Source organism: Rhinolophus sinicus, linkage group LG13 (genome assembly GCF_036562045.2).
Source record: "Rhinolophus sinicus isolate RSC01 linkage group LG13, ASM3656204v1, whole genome shotgun sequence".
Classification (NCBI taxonomy): Eukaryota; Metazoa; Chordata; class Mammalia; order Chiroptera; family Rhinolophidae; genus Rhinolophus; species Rhinolophus sinicus.
The window spans coordinates 40722734-40745961 of NC_133762.1; the positions used below are offsets into that span (position 1 = coordinate 40722734).

The window sequence follows — 23228 nt, forward strand, 5'->3', positions numbered from 1 at the left end:
TCAGGCACGTTGTCCAACCTCTCTGAGCTTAGTAAGATGAGCATGATGGTAGGACCATCACAGGGAGGGTTGTGAGGAGTTTCACCCCTCTGGGCTTGTTGGATCCTCTATGCCAATCACACTGGCTTCCAGGGTCTTGTCAAACATGCCAGGTCCTCTCCCTGCTCACAGCTTTGCACAGGCTGTTCCCTCTGCCTGAACACTTTTCCTCCAGACAGCCACATGTCTCTCTCACTTCACTCGGCCCTTTGGGCCTCTGCTCAAATATCACCTTTTCAGAGAGACCGTCATCCTGGCAAAACGAACTCCTGCACCATCACCTTGCATCCCTTCACGCTGCTTTATTTTTCTCCCTTGCGCTATCTCCAGCTTTTATTCCCATCTCTCTGCGCAAGAACAGGCTACACGGGTGCAGAGACGTTGTTTTATTCACTGTTGTTTCCCCAGCCAAGGCACTTGACTAGGACCACACAGGCCTTCTGTGTCCCTGTGGCAGTGCAGTCCCCTAGCAGCCCAGGGAATGTGTCTGTGGGGGGCTAGTTCTAAGCATTCTGCTCTTAGCCTGGCAGAAGCAAGGCCTGGGCAGTGCACGTCCCCTGCTCTGCAAACCTGCTCAGGCCTCCTCCTTGACCACAGCCAAGACTCTGGAGAGAGGGGCAGTGAATGCCTCTGGCCCCTCCCTGAACACCCTGGAACTGGCAGGCAGTGGAAAACCAGACCCAGGCTTGGCAGGGGCTTGGCAGGGGCTCAGTGCCGAGGGGCAAGAGCCTGCCAACCTCCCTCCCCCAAACAGCAACCAATTGTTCCAGCAACTCCCAAGTGCCATGAAGACCTCCCAGCGGCCGCTCTTTCGCAGAGACTACCACTCTCAAAGGGCCCGGCAGCCCGGCTGCTTCCGGCCACGACAGGGCATGGCGGTCCCGGCCTCGCAGGAGGCCCTGGGACTTCCGGGCCTGTTGGGAACTCACAGCCTGATGCTTGGCGGAGAGCAGGCGAGGACAGATCCCGAGGGCCGCCTGTCCTCTTGGCATTTGTATGCAGGTGGAGGCCCCGAACATGAGCTGGAATCTATCATGAGAAAATAAAACACTCAGGGAGAGCAGGCCTCAGAAGACAAACGGCTGCAGGCCGAGGGTAATAGCCATGCTTCCTGAGCTTTCACTATGTCTCACTCTTGGGGGCAGCTCCACATGGGGACTTACGCACCTCTCACAACAGGGAACTTGGGGGTTCTCTACTTGTCAGAGAAGGGAATGGGGCACAGGGAGGGGAAGCCACCTGCCCAGAAGAGAGAAATCAGGGTTAAGACCGAGGCCTCCTGGCCCCAGAGGCAAGGCCCTGACTGTTCTGTCACATCCTGAACCTTCCTTGCAGGGACAGCTGATGTGGGGGAGGAGGGCTGGTCACTGGAGTCATGTTTCCATGGCAAAGCCCTCATTTGATGCACCCTCCCCACCTCCCAGCTGTGAGTATGAGTCTGGCCTTGGACCACCCACATCAGAAGGGGATGCAGGGAGCTTGCTAGAAGGCTCGTTCCCAGGCCCACCCTGGACCTCCTGGGACAGGATAATCTACCTTTCCCCATGATTCTCATTGATTCTGATGCTCACCTGAGTTTGGGAACTATTGTCTTAGAGACAATTCCGACCTATACAGAACTAGTTGTTTGTTTGTTAGGTGAATAGACCTTTATAAGAGCTGTCAAAGTGGGATCTGGAGGTGATAAGAAGAACTGTTTATTGATCATTTACTATGTGGTAGGTAGGTCCTCTTCTAAGTGGCCCATGTCCATTTCATCCTCCAAACAACCAAATAGAGGAGGTAATATAATTATTTTGCCCATTTCACAGATGAGAAACCTGAGGCATGGGGAGCCTAAGTTCCCTTGTACAAGATCGCATAGCTAGAAACGGGCAGAGCCAGGATTTGAACCCAGGTCCATTCAGGTGAAGGTTCCAGAGCCTGTCCTCTTACTGCTAAACTAAAGTCAGGGTCCTATCTCTACCCACTCAGCCCACCCACCTCACCCCCGTTCTGGAAGCCCCAGTCTTACAGGAAAGGAAGAGCATGCACAGGTTGTGAACTTCATGGGGACGTTCACTAAGGGAGGGGCTGAGGAGACACAGGAAAGGGACACCTGACCCAGAAGAAGGTGCTTGCTGGAAACGCCTCCTTAGAGGAGGCCCTTGAGGGTCGGGCTCTGTCTGACAATTAAACAGGAGCATGCCAGGCAGACACCTGGAGGCGTGCTCAGAGAATTGTCATGGGACAGCCACGTATGGCTGGGGGAGCACTTGGTGACTAAGAAAGGCCTTCAAGTCCTGACTGAGGCGTCAGATGGCATAGGTGCCCCTGAAGGGCAGAGGACACTGTCTTTGCATTTGGAAAGCCCATCCTGTGGCATGGGCGGGCTGGGTTGCAGGAGGAGAGACTGGAGGCAGGAACATCCATGGTTCAGGTGACAGGTGAAGCTGAGAGAGGATAGCAACACTGAGAATGGGAGCAGACCGAACTGACGGGAGACACACCTGTGAGAGAGACCAGACAGGACTAAGGCTGGGTGGCTACAGAGATGGAGGGACGGGGAGGCAGGCCAAGGGTGTGTGAAAATTCTGGGAACTGGTGGGATAAAGGCACCCAGGAGGAGGAGAGCAAGTAGGGAAGATGAAGAGTTTCTTTACAGGCACGTTGAGTCTGAGGGCCAGCGGGGCATTCAGGATGGAGGTCCAGGAAGAAGACCTCCGACTTGGGTGGGAGTCATCAGGGTGGGGCGGAGCTTCAAGTTTGAGGGTGGCTGAGGTCACCTGATGAGAGGTGATGTGAGAGGGACAGTCCCTCCATCGCAGGCTCCCAGCCTTTGACCACACCAGGTGTCCTTCCTTGACCAGACCTCTCTCCTGCCTACGACACACCTATTCTCTCCTCCCCATGTCCTCAGCTGGGGGGTGATGGGAAGCTGCCGCTTATCCTGCTGTCCTCTGAGACTCAAATAATCACCTGGGGGAAGTCCGTCTTCCCTCTGAGTGACCCCAGCTCCTTCCGGGTGCCCTGTACACGTTTGAGGCACCACACGTGAACTAAGCCAGGCATGTTTCGGTGGTGTGGGGTCACGGATGGAAGCTTCCGAGGGAGTGAGCTTTGGGAGCTCTCTACGTTCAGTGCACCCCCATACTCACATATCCACCTTGCTGGGCTCCCTGGCAAGGGCAGAGTTCCGCTTATCGCCAGTGTGGCTGTAAGCAAATCACCACCCTCCTCATCTTCATCTGTAAATAGAGATGTTAATATGTAACTAATAGGGAATGAAGGTCTAAAGCAGGGGTGTCAAAACTTTTTTCAACGCTTTTTACCAAAGGCCATATGCGGTGAAATACACAAACAGCCGGGCCACTCACTAGTATTGCCTCACCTGGTTTATTTAAGTAAACTAAATAAATTTTTGGAATTTGCTGCAGGCCAATTAACAATGGATCATGGGTCGCAGTTTGGACACCCCTGGTCTAAAGGGATCCCGTGGACGAAGCCCTAAGGAATGGCTGGGGGATGGGTAAACCCTGGAGTCTGTGCCCAAACCCCACTGGACCCCCATTGGAGGGCAACACAGACTTCCATCTCTATCACTGCACAATGGGGATCAAAATTGAACACAATCATGTAAAAATTAAACATGCAAAAGGTCTGCACACAGAGGGCAGTGCTGTAAGGTAGGTGTGACAAGGACAGGGCCTTCCTGGGCCCAAGGACAGCAGGGGCTGCTGCTGAGGGTGGCCAGTGCCCTGGCCTGGCCCAGGCTGGAGCCTGGGTTGGGAGGTGGCCAGATCTCAGGGAGATCTGAGCTGTGGGCTGGCGCTGGCAACAAAAGGTATTTGCATCAGACAATGGGTAAAGTGTCTTGTTATTCCATTAACTTATGTAGCAACGACTGACTGCCGCAGAGGGAAGGGAGCGTTGGAAACCCACAGGGTGGCGGAGGCTGAGATCGCTGACCAGCAACAAGACTGGGGCTTCCAGGGAGCTTGGCAGCCTGTACAGGAGCTTCAGGGGGTGGCCTTTGGGTGGAGGGGTGTGGGTGAAGCCCGGCTTCATCGTAGGTCCCCAGTCCCCAGCCTCAAGGCAGGAGACACAGCTGGGAGCAAAATAGAAGCACATCCCTGACACCATGGCACCCACCATCAGGAGAAGGTCTCAGGAAGAGGGGACAGCAAGCACAGAGGCCCCAGATTGGACTTGACCACACACAGAGGACAGGAAGGAGGCCAGTGTGGCTACAGCAGAGTGGGCAGTTGAGGATGAATAGGGAGGGAGAGCAAGGAGGGACCGGGCAGACAGAGCAGTGTCAGCTGTAGGATTTGGGTTTGATTTTAAGCGCCATGGCTGCCCCTGGAGGTTCAAAAGCAGGGGAGGGACGTGGACTGATGTAGATTGTTCAAAGACCTGCTGGCTGCTGGCTGGTGATAGTTTGCAGGGGCCAGGATGGAAGCAGGAGAGTTGACAGGAGGCTAGTCCAGTGTCCGGGTGCAAGCACTGATGGTGGTCAGTGAGGGTAGTCCTGGGGGAAGCAGAAGGAGGTAAATGGACTGGAACTGCGTTTTAAAGGTGCTGTGGACAGGACTTGAGAATGGATAAGGGGGTGAGGGAAAAAGAAGAGATGAGGATGACAGAGATTAAATGAGATTATGTATGTGGGGAAAGGGTTTATTTAGCACAGCACCTTGCACATGCTCAGTAAATACTGCCCCTCATAAGAGCAAAGAATTCTGCACCACGGCCAGCCGTCTCCTAGGATCAGCCCTGAAGGGCTTGCAGGGTGGCGTTTCTGGTCTCAGTGTCCTGGGTTGGGCCAGATGACCTCTGTGGGGAAAACAGGGGACTCTCCACATGGGGAGGGTTGGGCAGTCATGCTTTTCACTGTGTGCAGCGATGGCATGAGCACCAGGCAGGGACACGCCCAGCATCCCTGGGCTTGTCAGGAGCAGAGCAAGAGCCATGAACCAAGTCTCCTGGGGCTGTAAAATCCCCTTGGGGATGTGACAAGTCTGATTTCCCACATGGGAATTCCAGCAGCACCTTCCTTCAGCATCTGCTGTGAAGCTGCCTCCAAAGCCTGTTTCCTGGCCCTTCTCTGGAGCCCTAGGCGTCAGCAGTGCCAGCAGTCCCACCTCATAGCCTTTGCACTTGCTATTCCCTTTTCCCGAACCTTCCCAGGACTGTGCTTTACCCTCTTGGCCCAGCAGTCCTGCAGAGGTCAGCCTGCAGAGTTGACACTGGCCTCGCTGGGCCTGCAGGGTTTCCCAGCGCGGGGCAGCAGCTTAGGCAACCCAGAGGGTCAGGTCATTAGTATTGTCTCATCTCTGCCGACTTGGAAAGCCTCCCAGTCCTCTGGCTGCCAGCACCCACTTTGTGGCACTTCAGGCCCCCACGCAGACTGCTACTGGCTCCTGGGGTCCAAGCCATACAGGATAGACCCACCTTTCCTGCTGGGACACAGCCCAGGCGGAATCTCCCTTTCTTCCTTCTCTCCCAGCTCGGATGTGAGTCAGGGAAGATCCCACTGACATTTTTCCTCTCTCCTTCTCCCCAGCGCACAAGGGCATGCATAGACACAGCCTTACATGGCAGGGAGCAGAGGTGGCACCAGCTGGAGCCAATGCCCCACGTGCCTTGCCTGGTAAGGCCATCCAGGAGCCTCCAGCCAGGGTGTTCCTTCCTTGTGTCCCTGAGGCTCCAGCCTTATACTGGCCCCAGACTCGAGATATGGGTTTTATATTTAACCCCAGTGTGGTTCCTGCTTCACTCAGGGCCAAGTTCAGACAAGAGGCAATCAGGGGCTTAAGTGGCTGCCAGAGAAGGCTAGCTGCCTGGTTATTAAATATTAAGAGGCAAGAGCTTGGGAACGTATAATTGCAAATGAGACTTTGAAGCAGATGTTGCCAACAGCTTGGACCAGCGTTCACAGTTGGGACCAACAGGAGATTTCAAGTCCCCAAGCTGGACTGCTGGCAACTGCCCTGCATTTGCTAGACACCTGCTGGGTGCCAGGCTCTGAACCGGATGCTACAGGTACAAAGATTGACCAGACATGGTCTCAGCTTCAAGGGGCTCCCAGTCTGGCAAAGAGGACAGATTAATCAAGCAAAGACCCATGGCCTAGGGTGGTAAGTTCTGGCTCACAGGTAACCCTAAGTGTGGTGCAGGCCCCAAGGAAACACCTATGAGGGACTGGGGAGTAGAGGCTTCATAGGGGAAACTTTGAATCTGTTCATCACTCAACAAACATTTATTGAATATCTTTTATGTATCAAACATTATGGTAAATTCTAGGAAATAAAGTATTAAGTAAGTCAAAACTCTCCTCTCATGGCTCTTACAATTGAGTGGGAGCTTGCAGTCCACAGATGGACAAGAGTTTGCACCACAGAAAAGAGGCAGAAAGGAAAAGCCCATGCAAAGATTTGGAGGCACAAAGAAGTGAAATACATTGAGGTGAGTGGGGAGTTCAAGTGTGGCTGGACACGTGTGAGAGGGAGGGATGGGATGGCTAGTAGTCAAGGCCTGAGAAGCTGCCACACTGAAGCATTTGGGTGAGTCCTGGCAGAAGTCAAAGCACAGTGGACTGACCTCTCTCAGGGACAGTCCATGGCTCCTAGGGTCCCTGGGATAGGACGAGTCTGGCCTTTTAAGCCACCAACCTGAGAGCCGTGAGAGGAAGGAAACACCCCAGTGGACATCCTGGGGGAGGTGGCTGCCTGGTTAGCCGTCTACCCCACCCCAGGCTGGGTTACTATACCTCCTCTGCTGAGGGCCTTGGAGGAGGCCCACCCCATGGCAGTCCTCACACCTGCAGTCTGTTATGCCCGCTCCTGAATGGCTGAAAACATATCCTGGGAACATAAGCACCTTTGTCTCCTGCAGAAGGTAGAGTGGGTAATATGAGAGCCTAGACCAGTCCGGAGACAAATTTTTGCCAAGGAAAGATTCCAGGTCAACATCCCTAAGAATGTCGCAGCTGACTGGGCCTCTCTCTCCACTGTCCTGCCCAAGCCAGAGGGTGGCCGGGATGAACTTTCAAGGTCATTCCCCGGCCATCATTCTATACAAAGAAAGGCGAGAAAAGGGGAAAGAAGAAAACTGCATTTGAAGATGTTAAGAGCACAGGAAGATTTGAGGCCTTGGATGTGGTCCTAAGAGTCTCTAGAGTTACAGGAGGATGAGATTCTAGAATTCTCTAGATCTAAAATTCTAGGATTCTAGAATCCTGCGATTCTAAGACTAGTTTGACTGGGGAAGAAAAACATCACATCCTCTTTATAGAATTCATGCCTCTGGAGAGAACCTCACACCCTACCTCCAAAGACAGCCAGGCTCGCTTTCCCCTTTTCTGCCTCCAAATTGTCTTCTCGCTTCTTCGTGTCTGTTCCTCTACACACCTCTCCCCAGTCCCTCCTCCAAGCCTGGCAGCTGCACATTTGCCATCTGCATATAACCCCGTGATTAGCACAGCCGAGCAGGGGAGGAGGGGTGTGGGCCCTTGCTGCCTGCTAGTCAGACGGCCTTAAGTCAACCAGGCTGCAAGGAGTCACCCCCAAAAGGGCTGAGCAGGAAAGGGGAGACACACTCAGGCAGATACACACACACACACACACACACACACACAGAAATACACAAAGAAAGGCCCCTGGCACACAGACATACAAAGACATACAAAGAGAGAGAGACATGTACACCACACATGGACATCTGTACATAGCACATGCAAGCAAACCAAACACATACAGGCAGACACAACCCCACAGTGACACCCCCCAAACACACAGACATGCAAAGACCCAGGGAAAGACGTGCAGAGTACACATGAATATTTGCGGTACAACACACACAGGCGCACACACATCCATAGAGACAAAGCCACATGGAGAAACACACAGCGGCACGCACACATACACATATGTGCAGACAAACACATGTAAATAAACCCAAACAAACAGATGCATGTGGCATAGACTAACACACTTCCAGGAGGACACAGCACTGAGTTGTCAGTGTACCTTCCAAATGATAATTGGCAGGAAATTCACCCTTTTCATCCCCTTCTCATTCTTCTGCCACCCCACTCATTATTGAAGGCCTACTATGCATACAGCATGGCGTTAGGCCCTGGGGACATCCCAGAGCTATGACACAGTGGAGTGGGAGGGAGCAGTTCAGTTAGGCCATGGCAGTTCAGAAGCAGCTGCAACACATATAGGCAGTGAGTTCGGGAAACCGTTCCCAGAGCTGTACAAAATGGATTGCCCTGAAAAGTAGTAAGCTCCCCATTGCTAGAGGCAATCTAGTATAGCAGAGAGGTTCACGCCTTACATAAAGAGGGAGTGCTGGAGGGAACTGAAAGTCTTTAAAATCCCTTCCAGCTCTAACATTCTTTCTATCAATTCCACTGGGCTTCAAAAATTTTTTAATCATGTTCCCTATCAGCAAAAAAATTGTAAACACGCACTCCCAGTGTATGCTTATTTGTTTTTTTATAAATGTATTATATACTTTGGGACTAATATCTACTTCATAAAACAGACACAAAAATAGAAAAATTTAAAATAATGAGATGAAAATACATAGATGGCTCCCTTAAAAGACAGGGGGAATTGGAGGGAGAGTGATGCAGTGTTTACTGAGTACCTCCCGTGTGCCAGGCTTCTGATAAATATTGTTTCTTGCATCTTCAAAATAGTCCTGAAAAGAGCTGTTGTTTTTTCCTTCTTAAAGATGAGAAGCTGAAGCACAGAGTGGCAAATGTTGTTTCCCAAAGTCACACCGCCTGCAGCTGGCAGGGCTAGAATCTGGATCAAAGCAGGCTGGTGCTACACTCCACGCTCCCAGGTTTTGCAGGGAAGGGGTGGGACTTGCAAGAGGGTGGAATGAGGGGAGACCCCTTCGTTTCTCTGGTAGGCAACCTTTGCAAGGTTCCAGCCCTCAGTTGAGCGTGAAGGGCTGCAAAATTTGTCAAGAGCCACTCATGACATCCCCAAGGATTTGGGCTTGAAACTGAGCAGCAGGTAGGATTCTCAGGCCACAGGCACAGTTGGGCAAGACACAATGCCTCGCTACTCAAAGTGTGATCTGTGGGCCAGCAGCTTCAGCTTTACCTGGAAGTTTGTTTAGAAATGCATGAAATACGGTATGGGGAATATAATCAATAATGTTGTATAGATTATGTAGGGTGTCAGATGGGCACTGGGCTTATCAGGGGGACCACTTCATAGACTGTGTAGATGCCTGACCACTGCGCTGTACACCTGAAGCTGAAGTAGAATAATACTGAATGTCAACTATAATTACATATATATATATATATATGTTACAGGATATAAAGTACAGCATAGGGAATAGAGTCAATGGAATTGTAACAGCTATATACGATGTCAGAGGGGTAGTAGATTGGGGGGGTATCACTTTGTGAGAGGTGTAAATGTCTAATTATTATGCTGTTTTGTAGACCTGAAACTAATTTTTAAAAAAACAAGAAATGCAGAGTCTCAGGCCCCACCCCAGACCTGCTAAGTCAGACTCTATTACAAACAAAGTTAAGGTTTGAGATGTCCTGGATTAGGTCTGTGATCCGATCCCTTTGGGGTGATGGGAAGCAAGCCCAACCTTGGTCGTTCTGTGTCTCCCTCATCTCCAGAGTTTGCTCAGTTCCAGAGTCAGAGAATCCAGGAAAATCTGAGGTGGCTTCCAGGAATCTGTCTACATGATTTTCCCCGTAGCTCCTGAGCCCATTTTCCTCTAAGAAAAGTCGAAGGCCCTGCCTTGGCCTGTGGGGCTGAGAGGATTGGGCCGTGTTTCCTCTCCTAGCTCGCCTGCCCCCACACTCCCCTCACTCTCTCTGCTCTAGTTTCCCGGATGCTCCACTGTCCTTGAACAGGCCACCCCAGGGTTTTTGCACAAGTTGTTCCTTTTGCCGATATTCCTGTGGCTCTCCCTTTCACTTCCTTCAGGAAATACCATTCCCTGAGCAAGACCCTCACTGTCACCCTGTACAGAACAGCAGCCTCCCCTCACCCCGCCATCATCCATCTCTGTCCCTCACCCTGCTTCCTCTTTCTCAGCAGCTATCACTGCCTACATAGTATATACACCATGGTGCATAACTCATGTGTTTATTTTTTCATCGCTCCCACTAGAATGTGAATGCCTCTGGCACCCAGCACAGCCCCAGCCCATAGTAGGTGCTCAATAAATATCTGTAGACTGGATGAAGGCTATGCCCATTGTCCCACCAGTGGGCTCCCACTGGCTCAGCTGCACTGCAGAGGCTTGGGGCCTGTGGTGAGGCAGAGGCCTTGGAACCCAGGTTTGATTCTCTGGGGACACCATGAGGCCTGACCCAAGCCATGTCCCCACGCCTCGGTGGAGGGGAAAGGGCAGCATTTCCCTCCAATCTGGGACCCTCCATCTTCTCCAACATGTTCTGCCTCCCCCCAGCCTCTCCCAAGTCTCACTGATAATTCCTTCGGTTCTAGACTTTACCAAAAAATCAACAGGGCTCTTCTGCCAAAATCCCCACAGTACCTATTTACTAAACACAGTTAATTGCTTGAAACTGATGAGAAAAAACACTAGGAGAACAAACACACTAACATGTTCTGATTTGGCCAGTCACACTTCTAGGCAGTGAGTCTTGGGACTACCTTCTTTCCTTCTCTGTGCCTTGGTTGTCTTACCATTCCAAGGGACAGTTACTGCTGTTTATGCAGGGCAGGGAATGAGACTCAGTGAGAAAGAACTCCAGTGGTGGGATGGTTGGTGTAAACCACCCAGTGCCCCCAGGCATTTGTGGGGTGGGACAGGGAGGAATGTGGATTGAGGATAAAGAGGAGGAAAAGGAATTTGGTATCAAAAGATATGGATTCATCTCTCTTGCTTGCACTGGCCCAATATGTCACCCAGGCAGCCCCTGTCCCTCAGAGAGCCTCTGTTTGCTCATCTGTACAATGGGTGGACGTGAGTGGCACAAACTCTAGCCAGGCGAGGCTGGCATCCAAGCCCAGGTTTCACACAGCAGGCTGTGAGGCTCCTTTGAAGTAACAGACCAAAGAGCTCTGGAAATGAGCTTGGGGGAGAGAGGCACCCCACCTTCCTCCTTTCCCAGTGGCAGTGGCAGCACGGAGGCAGGCATGGCCTCCCACTGCCCCCAAGGCCCCAGTGCTGTCTCCTCAGAAGCTGGGAGCATAGAAAGTGGTTTGTGTGGCTTTGGCTTTCCCTAAGAGCCAGACTGGATGCTGCCCTGGGATAGATACTTCCTCTCAGGAACAGGAATGAGGCCAAGTAGAGTCCTGGTCTCCCTGCCTGGGAAGGAAACCCAAGTTCAATGAGGACATGTATTCCTCCAAGAAACACAAGCCAAGCCGAGCCACCAGGGCAAAGGAGCCTGCACCCTCAGTCCAGCTGCAGGCACCTCATGGACAGAGCTGCTCCCTCTCAGCTCCTTCTTTCACCCTGTCAGCAACTGTTTACTGAGCCTCTGCTCTGTGTAGGCATGGCTCCAGGTGCTGGAGAACAAAGACACTGCATGAAGCTCACATTGGAGTGAGGAAAGCCACAGCAACCAAGAAGTATATCATATTTAAATGCCATCAGGAACATAAAGTAGGGTAAGAAATGACAGGCCACTTTTAGATAGAGTGGTCGGGACAGGCTTCTCCAAGGAAGGGACATTTGAGCAAAGATTCAAAGGAAGGGACAGGACAAGCCAGGCAGCAGGCAGCCAGCTGGGAAGAGAGGGTTCTGGGCACAGGGAGCAGCAAGTGCAAAGGCCCTGAGGTGGGCACCTGCGAGGCTTGTTCAAGTAGAGTGAGCTGGGGAAAGAGTGGGGAGGAAAGGTCAGAGAGGGGGTGGTGGGTGGGATCACGTGAGGCCTTGTGGGTCACATTGAGAGCTTGGGGTTTTATTCCAAGAGATGAGAGGCAAGGCTATTGGGAGGTGTAGGCTGTAGGAGGGACAAAATGGGAAGTGCTGTGAGGAAGCAGGAAGGTAGTGAGGAGGTGATTGCACTAATCCAGGTGAGAGATGGAGGTGGGTGGGATTAAAGGGTGATACAGGTGGTAAGGAGTGGTCAGATTCTGGGTTTATTGTGAAGGTAAAGCCAAGAAGATTGGCTGGCAATACTGTGAGCGGAGAGGAAGAAAAAGAGAGGGCTCAAGGATACCAAGCAATTTTACCTGAGAACGGCAAGAGCGGAACTGAGATGGAGAAGATGGGACAGAGGCAAGCGTCAACCATGGTTCTCAGCTGTTGTCTGCGTCTCTCTCTCTCTCTCTCTCTCTCTCTATCTCTATCTCAAGCTCTCCCCTGCCACTCTTTTTATCCATTAATCCTGCCCTCAACCTGTTTTCAGATGAGGAAACTGAGGCTGAGACCCACCCAAGATTGCACAGCTAACGAGGGGCAAGCTCTCAGCCACTGAGCTCTGTTGTCCCATCACCACTGGGAAGAGTTAGAGTCATCTGTTCATTCATTATTTCATTCACCTGATCCTCCCGTGCCTACAGTACATCAGCGAGTGGGTGCTGAGCCACAGCGGGGCCTGAAAATCATCAAGCCAGCCCCTGGGCGGTGAGGGAGACTCAGAAAGGGCACTGTGGGGCCACCCAGACTCATACACAGCAAAGTAGAAATCAGAATGTGCAGAGGTTGGCAGCAGAGACTGAGTAATGAAAAAGCCTGGATTCAAAGCCAAACTCTGCAGCTCGCAGGCTGCGTGCTCTTGCACAAGCCCCTTAACCTCTCTGTGCTTCAGTTTTCTCATCTGAGAAATAGGAATAAGAATTATATCCGCATAAAAGAGGGACTAAGAAGCATGAGAGCATCCGCTGCAATCCTTCTGGCTTGGGGCTTAATAAGCGCGCCTACATTTTTGCTATTATTAGTATTATTATCAGGCAGAGACAGCACTTGAACTCAGGTCTCTCAGTGTACGCTGAGGCAATCAGCTGTCTGTCCTGATGACAGCCCTTGCATCACTACCCAGGGCTGTGTGGGGAGCATCAGCTCTGCACAGCTGGGCTCAGTTTCTGGCAGAGCCAGATCCCCAGAGCCTGAGAGCAGTGTTTAGGGCCTGACAGCACAGTCCCACCCCTGACAAGCTCGAAGAGATGCTTGTTTGCCTGCTGAGTCGCTTAGTCGCTAACTTCCCCAGGAAAGCACTAATTACAGCATGGCTCCCCCCACAGCCTTGGCTCTGTGATCTGTCACTGCCTCTCAGCTTCGGGGCACTGGCTGCTGTTTCTGAGCCAGTGCTGTCACCCACTTTGCTTCCCCTGGGGAGGTCAGGACAGAAAACAGAGGATAGACAGATCAACCAATAGGAAAACTGGGGCTGGGCTCATAAACCACAGTCTGTTCAGTGGTTCTCAAAGTGTGGTCTCCCGACCAGCAACATCAACAGCACCTGGGAGCCTGTTAGAAGCACTGATTTTCAGACCTTGCCGGAGGCCTGCTGAATCAGCAATTCTGGGGGTGGGGCCCTGAAATCCCTGTTTAACAATCCCTCCAAGCTACGCTCATGCCTGCTCAATTGGGGAACCACAGCTTTGAGTCCTGTGCAGCTATGGTGGAAGGGGGGCATGCTGTGAAGAGGTGATTATAACATGGGGTGCATTGAAGCCCAGGCTCAGAGAGATCTGTCTTCAAATCCAGGCTCTGCCAATGTCTTGTGTGGTTTGGGGCAGGTCATTTTTTACATTGAATACATATTTATTGACAACCTACTGTTTACTGCTGAAAGCCCTAGGCTTCAGTGGTGGAAGAAAACAGTGGCAATACCCAACATCTTTACTTATATTCACTCATTTAACCCTTACAAGAAACCTTTAGGCACCGTTCTATCATTACCTGAACTGGTGGGTGATGTACAGATGGTCAAAGTAACGTGCTCCAGGGCTAGTCTGAGGCAGTACTGGGGTTTGAGCCATAGATGTGCTTCCAGAGTTAGGCACTGGGCCACTGGGCTGGGCTGGTTTGTGGCTAGTTAAGGAAAACAGACAAAATGCAATAAAGACACATAACACTGGCAGGTCGTGACGCGTGCTTTGAAATAAAATAATGTAGGGAAAGGGATAGAGTCCATTGGGGTGGGTTGGAGTGGGGGTATTTTAACAAGGTGGTCTGGCAAGGCCTCTCTGAGGAGGTGACCTGTGAGCAAAGACTTCTCTAAGGCAGCGTTCTTTCTGTAAAGTGCATTAATAGCACCCCCTCCCAGGTACGCTGTGACTATGTCGCGAGAACATGCCTGTGAAAGTATAGTAGATGTTGAACAAATAGGAACGGTTGTTATTCGAAGAACTAAGTTCAAATCCTAACTGGCTCGGCCCCTCACTAGCTGAGTGTCCATGGCAAGTGACTCCATCCTTCTGAACTTTGGTTTCTGCAGCTATAAAATGGCTGCCGGGAGCCTTGGCGATAACCCACATACAGATCAGAGAACAGAGCAGGGGTGCGGTAAGGGCACTCCCACCTCATGTCCCCACCCCACTTTCTCTCTAGCCTGTCAGCAGCTCCTCTCTGGGGCTGTTGGTTCCCTGGTCCAAGCTGCCCAGGAGACCTTGCTGTTTTTATTTTTATTGTTCTGGCTCCAAAGCTGAGGCCTCTCACTCCAAATGGTTCCTCTTGCCCAGAAAAATAGGTCGTTGGCAGCTCCAGCCTCCTGACAGGCCCCACACAAAGGCAGCCTGGCGGGCCTGCCTGCTGACGCCAGTCCAGGGTTACGGGAAGTGAGGAGCTGAGCCCAGGCAGGGCTGGTGCCAGGCAGAGCTGGGTCCCTGCAGGTTCCAGCATGCCCTGGCAAAGTGACCCTGGTCGAGTTGTGTTCTGCCTCTGGTCTTGTTTCCCCACCTTTGGGAACATAGTGAAGTTGCTGAGGCTTCAGTGAGACAACGCATATGGAGGGGCCTGGCACACACAGAGGAACCATCACCCCACCTGCAGAGGCAAAATCCAGATATGCTCCCGCCATGGTTGCTTTCACACCTGTGCCACTACTATCTCTGGGATCAGGGTAGACCTGGTTATTCCCATTTCACAGATGAAGAGACTGAGGCTCATTTAAAAAAAAACAAACACATTTTCCCTAATCACAGAAGTTAAATTGGCAGCATCTTGGCTTTGAAACCCCTGACCCTCCCTTCCTTGAGCTCATTCTAGTCTTCTTCCCAGCAGGTCTTGGGCAACAGGAAGGGATATGATCTGACTTCTATCAAAGGATCCCTTCTGGTTGCTGAGTGGAGAATAGATGGAGGAAGTGGGGGGAAACGTGGAAAGAGAGTGCCCTGGTGGGAGATGGTGGAGGCTTAGACTAGGGCAGTAGCGGCAGCAGAGATGCTGAGAAGTGGTTTGGTTCTAGATGTGAAGAGAAGGTCCAGCCAGTGGGATGTGCGGCTGACAGATTGCACACGGCGAGTGACAGAAGAGTTGGGAGCCATGCAGGATGGAGCCACCTCTGGCTTTCCATCTCAAGTCTTTCAGATCTTCACTCAAACATCACCTCCTCTGAGGCCTTCCCTGACCCTCTCCCCTCTCATAGGCCCTCCTGGTCCCCTTTCCTGCTTTATTTCCTCATATAGCTTTATCCATGTCTGACAGACTAAATATTTTATGTACTGGTTTGTTTATTCACTCCCACTAGAATGTCAGCTCCTTGGGGCAGGGGGTTTTGTCTGTTTTTTCTCACCTGCTTCATCCTCAGTGCTTAGCTCAGTGCCAGGCATACAGTAGGTGTGTAATAAATACTGTTAAGTGCATGAATGAATGCTATATGTATGAAGGCAATTCAGTTTTAATCCAGGGCAGCCCAGGATGCTTCCTATGGAGGTGGCTGATTCTCTTCACTTATCTGCCATAATCTCGCTGTGTGACCTCAGACAAATTGACCTCCATCCTCAGTATACCCAGCTGCCTGATTGGTCTCAGTGACCTCCCAGGCATGATGGTCAGCCAAGGGTGATTTTTCTGTGGACTGAATCAGGAGAACAAGGCCCAGGTCTCCTCCTGGGGTGGAGGTGAGGATGAAAGGGCCTTGGTGTTAGGAAGCCCTGCTGGGTGCCTGTGCCAAAGTGCTATATATAAACAGCAGGTGGTTCAATAATAATCCTTCCATAATCCTCAATTTCCTAATCCCAGGCAGGTCTCCAGTGAGTGTGTGTGTGTGTGTGTGTGTGTGTGCACGTGTGTGCGTGTGTGTATCCTGGGAAATAGTGAATGGATGGCAGAAACTTCTGGAATCCCAGGCCAGGAGTCTGCCTCATCGCTGACCTTCACCAGCTGCCTTTGCCCCCACTCCTACACCAGGTGGATTCCAATGATGGATTTTCCCAGGACTCTCAGCTGGTCACCTTCATGGTCTTGGCCAGATGTGGCCTAAAGAGTTAGAGGTTCCCTACCTCCCACTTCAAATACTAGGAGGACCCCAGAACCACCTCCTTACTGGTGCCGATTCCACGCTCCCCTTCCTGCAGCCCACTCTCCACTAGCAGCCAGAGTGGCCTTTTAAATGCATGAATCAGACCATGGGGCTCCCCTGCTTAAACCCTTCAATGATTTCCTACCTGCAGAATAAATGCAGGCACTTTACCAAGCTGAACCCCTCTCCCCCATCCATCGCACATTCCCTCCAGCCACACTTGCCCCAGGGCCTTTATATGTGCTGTTCCCTCTTCCTCAAATCCTCACTTTGTTGCCCCTTCTTACGATTCAGCTCCCAGCTTCTCAGGGAAGACTTACCCTTATCTAAATGAGGGTTTTCCTTCTCACTCTCTGAGCTCAATCTTCTGTTGTTCATTAATTATTTCTACTTGTCGACTTATCTGTCTTCCCACTAGAATGTAAATGTCTTGTGGACAGGGACCTTGTATGATTCCCTGCTGTATCTCCCACACCCAAAGAAAAAAAATTTCCCTTGTACTTCAAATACTGTCTAGAATCCTGTGGGCTCCCCAAGGACTGTCGCCAAACACTTCACTTATTTATCAAATGTTATGTAGCACTTAGGACATGCTAAGCACTCTCTAAAGTGTACAAATATTAATGCATCCAATCCTCACACCAGCTTTTTCAGGTTGATACTCATGTTGGCCTAATTTCAGATGAGGAAACTGAGGCACAGACAGGATAAGCTATTTTTCCAAGTCTACACAGCTCATAAGAGGTAGCTGGCAGGATTTGAATCCAAGGAGTCTGGCCCATGCGCTCAGCAGCTGCACCCTTCCTGCCTCCCTGTCTTAACACACCAGGCATCTGACAGGGAGGCTGGGGTGGGAGTGGGGGTGTCACTTTGCAAAAGTCTTCATTTTATTTAGCCTGGGAATCAGAAATTCAAACCTTGTTTCTACCCCAGGCCTTACTCTGTGGCCTTAGACAAGTCCACTTCCTCTCTGGGCCTCAACTCCCTTTTGTTGCTTCATTCATATGCTCTTAACAGACTCATGAAGCGAAATTGGTTGTTGTGTATTTCCAAGTCCCAAACCCTCCAATTAGCAGAGGGTCTTGGACTCCTTTCCCTCCCACAGTCTGGAGTTACCTTTTGCCGGGTAACCAGCCCTCCCACTGCCTATCACTGACCTGGGATGGTAGATAGGTAGATAGATAGGTAGTAGGTAGGTAGGTAGGTAGGTAGGTAGATAGATGGTTGGATGGATAGATTAGATAGATAGATGATAGATGGATGGATGGATGGATGGATGGATGGATGGATGGATGGATGGATGGATGGATGGATGGATAGATAGATAGATAGATAGATAGATAGATAGATAGATAGATAGATAGATAGATAGATAGATAGATAGAGGCTCTGTCCTCTCTGAAGACTCCAGGCCTCTTGCCTCTGTTCCCCTCCTTTCCTCTCACCTTCCTCATTGTCTGTCATTTTCCCAGAGCCCAGACCTTCAAATCCTCTCTCTCCTCCACACCCTAAATCTGCCACCCCTGAGAGAGGCACTTGCCAGAGAGAGCCCGCCTCCCTAGGGAGGCCAGACCCTTCCCCTCTAGTCTCCCGGGCCACAGCCCCTCTTCTCACTCATTCTCCTCCCTGCGCCTCTTTTCCAGGCGGCACCAAGTCCTTCCTACACACACGCTATTTTTGTAAGATCACTCTCTCCTTCCTCTCCCCCTTCCCCCTACATTCACTTACTTCCTGCTTTTCCGTCACCTCGGCCCAGCTCTGAAAGAATCGGGACCCCTTTGGCCCAAGCCCACCCCAAAGAGGGGCCTTCAGCTTTGGGGCACAGGGTCCGGGCCACCTGGGGAGGGGAAAAGGCAGCACTCCCATCCCCCCTTTATTCCCCCACTCTTTCGCGGCTTCCAGCTTCTCGCTAAAGGGAAGCAGGGACTGACCGCGACGGAGTCCGGAGGCAGGGGAGGCCGGGCGCAACTTCCCCAGTCCACCTTAAGAGGACGATGTAGCCAGCTCGCGGCGCTGACCTTAGACAAACAAGTTTGCGCAAAGTGGAGCGGGGGGCCCGGCCCTGGGCAGCCCCAGCGGCGCTTCCACAGCCTTCCAGCGCTCGCTGGCGGCGCAGGTCCGAGCCGGGCTGGCAGTGGGAGGGGGACAGGGAAGGGAGCGGCTGGGGACTGGTGACAGCCGCTCGGGCTTCTGAACTGGCACATTGTTGGAGGCGGAGGCTGGTCCAGTCCCCAGCCCGAGCGCGGTGGGCCGGCGGCGGGGGCTGGCGGGCCGCCTCCCGGGGCTGCAGCCGTGGGCCCGGGAGGGGGTTGGGTGCCCGGGCGGCAGCGCGGGCGAGGAGCGACGCTGGCCTCCTGACCCGGCGCTCGACACCAGCCCTCGCTCCCTCCCTCCCCGGGGCGCGCTGCTGTAGGGCGCTCTCCGAGAGGGTGCCGGCGCAGCCAGAGACCTGCAGCCCCCCTGCGAGGGCAGGAGAGAGGAGAGGAGCCGGGAGGCGAGAGGGGGCCGCGGCCGGGCGGGTGGGGGCCGCGGCCCGGACTGTGGCCAGGAGAGAGGCGAGTCGCCGACGCCGCTAGGATCCCGGGCGGGGCAGGTGGGCAGCGGTGGGGGCGGCTAGCGGGGCTGCCCTCCGCCCTGGCTCGGGGTCCTCCTCTCTCCCGCGCTGTCTGTCTCGATCGGCGCGCCGCCTCTCTCTCTCTCTCTCTCTCTCTCTCTCTCTCTCTCTCTCTCTCTCTCTCTCTCCCTCTTTCTCCCCCCCCTTTCTCCCCCTCTCTCGCCTCTCTGTGCCGCTGGCTCTCTCCCTGGCTCCCCTGGGTCTGTTTCCCTCTCCTGCCGCCTCTCTCCGGCCGCCCGGGCTTTCTTTCTGGCGCGCTAGGGGTCTGTCCCCTTCTCTATCTCTCGATCTCTTCGGGGGGTAGGGGGGCGTTCTCCGAAAATCGCCGCCGTGACGGCAGCTCCTAAGCCGCTCCGGGCGCTCATTCCGGTGAGGGGGGGAAGCCCGGCCAGTAGGAGAGAGAGGGGAGGGGAAGGGGGGGGAGCCTTAGTCATTTCCCCACTCCAGCCCGCGCCCGCCCGAGCGCGCACTCACGGCCGCTCTCCCTCCTCGCTCCTCAGCCGCGGCCCATGGAGCCCGCCGGCTTGGCCCCCGGCCGCCTCAGGCCGCTGCTCTGCCTGCTGATCGCCGTGTCCTGCTTCAGTACAGTAGGTAAGCGCCCTCCCACCCCGCTGCTGTCCCCTAAACTGCGGGCTCAGGCCCCTCAGCCTGCCACCGGGAGCCACTCGGCAATGTTAGCAGTAATAGGGGTAGAGATGCCTGCAACCAGGGTTACAGGAGCGGAAACTGAGGCCCAGAGAGGGCCAGCAACTTGTCCAAGGTCACACAGCCAAGGGTAGAACCTAGTCTCTCCCGACTCTGACTGCGTGGCACTGAGCTGGGCACTGGGACAGACATACCCAGACGAGTTGCTTCACCCGGCCCCTGCCCAATCTGGAGGGGGAGGCAGGCTGTCAGCATCTTTCAGAGCAAGGCACCCCTGGCTTCCCTAGAAGCTCTCTCCCTGGACTGATGCTTTCCACTTGTTTGACTTCAGGGTCTGAAAGAAGGGGTGGGGGCAGAGGTCTTCCAGGTACTGCCTGGGATGGAACAGAAGCAGACTTGCAATAAGGGAAGCAGGAGCATTCCCTCTGGCACACAGAATAAAACAGTGTTAGTGTGTGTATCGGGAGAGAGAAGGGAGGCCACAGGTAACCCTGGGGTAAGCTGCTGCGATCAACAGATCCTGATATGAAAACACTGAATTTTCCCTGGAGTTGCCAGAGCCTCTCACCGGATGGCCATGCTCCTTGCTCCTCTCCTGCCCCACCACACCACTTCCTCCTGCCTTCCCCAGGCTGCCAGGCAGCTCCCTGCAGTTCAGGGGCTCTGTGGGGCTATTACCTGTGGCTCTGAGCATGTCTTTTTGTTGGCCTACATCAAACACCTGTCTCTCTCCAGCAGGCAGGCTCTGAAAGCTAGCATGTGTTCACCAAGGGGTGAGGTCATCATTCAGGAGTCCTGCTTCTTAAAGGGGTTTTGCAAAACCCTGGGTCTCCTGGGAGGGCACGGAGAAGGCTGAGAACTGGCGTTGAAGGAGTAGGGGGGGGGGCGGGAGAGAAATGGGCATCTTGTTTTTCGGTTTATTGAAGCTGTGTTGTCGTTGGCAGAGGGGTCTCTGCGCCTCCCTCTCTTGAGGAAGGAGGCAAAAATAAGCTCAGTATCTCTCCCCCCGCTTCCATTTGCCTAGAGACTGGTAACCATCTGAAAGCAGTGAGAAAGGGAGAACTAGCAGAGTGGGTGGAGGGAGAAGTAGGGCTAAACAGCTGCTTTTCTCTGCTCTACAGCTTCCCCTGAACCCAGGGGATGCACGTAGGCCTCCCCCAACTCCATCCCTGGGTCTTTCAGTTATAGCTGGGTCCTTGCTGGGCAGAAGGAAGCACGGATATATTTCATGTCTCTCTGGTGAGTGGCATCTCCTATCTGCTCCTTCCTGCCTGAGCTGGCCGTGTACACCGTGCAAAGTCCCAGTTCCTGCCTTACCATTCATTCTTCCAGGCCTGGAAATTCGTGAGTGTCTCTCACAGGTGCTTAATTTTCCTAAAGCAGGGAACTGGGCCCAAGCTAATTTCTAAATATCTGTTCCAGACCCTTCTCCAACCAGGACCCTGTGGTTCAGTTTCTGGCAAATGAGCGGTGACACTGGTTAACAAGTGTTCAGATGGACAGCCTGCCTTTCCCGGGGCGCTGGCTGGGAATACCACCACCCTTCTTGTGAGCAAATCTCCCCCTTTTATCTATAAAAAACAATCTATAAAATGGTAAAGATTAGGCCATAAAACTTCCGTTCCAATCCATTCAGCATCAATAGCCTGAAAAAGTGGGAGCAGCAGAGGGGCCAAGATTAACTTTGAAATAAATAAATCTTAGGAGGTGAGAACAAATTTCTTGGCTGAGTGTGGTGGGGAAGGGATAGGGAGTCGCCAACATAGCTGAAGCCTCCCAGCATCCTTCACTTCTACGGGGTCCTGGTCGTGCTCTGGGCTCTGGCCTGGAATTCACCAGGTTTGGCTAAAGGATGGGCTTCAGGCCCCTTCCTCAGTTGCTCTAAGCGTGGAAATTATGACAAAGCAGAACAGGCAGGACAGAGGGCAGGAAGGTAGAAGGAGGCAGTTGTCCAATTCTCTAAGAAAATGGATTTGTTTGAGTGAGAAACTCAAATGTCAGGCTTAGGAAGGCGGCTCTGGATTGAATGACTAGTAGTGTCTCAGCCAGAACTGTCAGCTTGGGAGGTGTCACATGACTGCTGTGGCTTCACATGGTCACTCTTTAGCGGGGGCTGGTCATGGGAATTATCTTGGTTGGGGGAGGCAGGGGGAAAAGTTTCTAAAGATTGCTTTCAGTACAAATGCCGCCACAGGGAAAGTCTAAAACCATGCCAGTGAAGTCACCAACCTGTGTCTTGGAGTCAATGTGACGCCTGTTTCTTAAAACAGCTTCACTGAGGGAGATTCTGAGACTGAGAGAAGGGAGGGGACCAGGGCTTGGGGACACCTGGGTAGCCTGATTCTGCACCAGCAGTAGCACCTGGCTCCTGGTTTAGCCCCACCTGCGTCTTGGGATGTAGGCGTCATCTAACCGGCCGGTCCTAGATGAGCTGCCGTGCACTCCTTGCTCTCGCTTGGAGAAGGCCAGGCCAAGTTGGAGTTCAGGCTTTGGGGGACAGCTGGGCCCTCTGATGAACCTTCTGACTCTTTGGTAGAGGGTAGCATGCTGGTGGCTCCGCTGTACTTTCCTAAGTGGTAAAGTTAATCTCACTTCCTCTTTCACAAAAAGAGAAGGGCATGGGGTGGGGGGTGGGGGGGCTTTGGCCGTGATGAACTCAGGCTATTGGACTGTCCTTAAAGCCATGTGTTCTCTGGGTATTTTCTGGCCATTAATGATTCCTTTACCAACCCTATGGAGACTCAGGGTGTGATTCATTCCTCAACTTGCAGTCACTCTGCACGTATGAAGTCCTGATGTGAACCGTGTGTTGAGAGAAGCGAGGAGACCCAATGTTCTTTGACTGTTCACTGTATTCGTGGCTGTGTGCTGACTGCCTATCTGTGTAATCTTACCCATCAGCAAAGCAAAGCTTGAGTTGGCTATTATCCTCATTTTGCAGATGAGGAAAACAGAGTCCAAAACTGGAGAAGTAACTTGTCCAAGGAGTAAGTGGTAGGGAGCCTGGATTTTGAATCCCAGCCTCCTAGCTGGGTAGCCTCTAAGAGAAGAAGTTCACTGACTTACTCAGGATTACTTAGTCCAAGCTGGAGGGAGTGAGAGGTGCCCCGTCCAGGCTTAGATGGAGGTTTGTAGAAAGGTTCTTTCTGGGACAGAAGTTTTTAACTGAGTCACAGTCATTTCTCTGAAAATACACTGAGGATGGAAACACTGACAGCCCCTTGGCCCTCACCAATGACAACTCATGGGAACGATGTGGCTCCCGTCAGAGCCCCCCATCTGGGCTGCTGAGCTCTGGAGCCCCCAGAGCTGGAATATTCCTCCTTGCATCTATCTTCCTGGTGCCCTTTGCGACAGATGGAGAGGGGGTGTATGAGAGGAAGGCAGTCTAAAACTGTTGTACAGATCCCACACTCACTCGCTTGCTGCTTCCAATGGCTCCGTGCGACAGGTTATTTTTTTATTTGTAGTCTTAGACTGACGGAAGGTTCCCCCACCCCCACCCCCCTTGTTAAATAT

The 23228-nt window shown here is 52.7% G+C and overlaps 1 protein-coding gene and 1 long non-coding RNA gene across 16 annotated transcripts in view; one reads left to right on the plus strand and one right to left on the minus strand.

Moving 5' to 3' along the window:
• Positions 1-422: 422 nt before the first annotated feature.
• Positions 423-17875, minus strand: LOC141568279 (uncharacterized). Of its 3 annotated transcripts, XR_012491401.1 has the most exons (4): positions 13888-17875; positions 4435-4549; positions 3177-3266; positions 423-1068 (listed from the first exon to the last, which is right to left on the minus strand). It is a non-coding gene; the product is annotated as an uncharacterized LOC141568279 (long non-coding RNA). The 3 variants fall into 3 exon arrangements; XR_012491399.1 differs by lacking the exon at positions 4435-4549; XR_012491400.1 differs by lacking the exons at positions 4435-4549; positions 13888-17875 and adding an exon at positions 5470-5620.
• Positions 17876-18177: 302 nt separating this feature from the next.
• Positions 18178-23228, plus strand: part of LOC109448419 (tyrosine-protein phosphatase non-receptor type substrate 1) — a 40045-nt gene continuing 34994 nt past the window's right edge. Inside the window, exons 1-2 of one of the 13 annotated variants that reach the window (XM_074318028.1) lie at positions 18178-18566; positions 19565-19655. In XM_074318028.1, coding sequence (XP_074174129.1) covers positions 19574-19655 — 82 coding nt within the window. In that variant the 5' untranslated portion in view covers positions 18178-18566; positions 19565-19573. Of the gene's footprint in view, positions 18567-18588; positions 19044-19212; positions 19434-19466; positions 19656-23228 lie in introns of those variants that run through there. The other 12 variants (XM_074318024.1, XM_074318036.1, XM_074318023.1 and 9 more) reach the window with 12 other exon arrangements.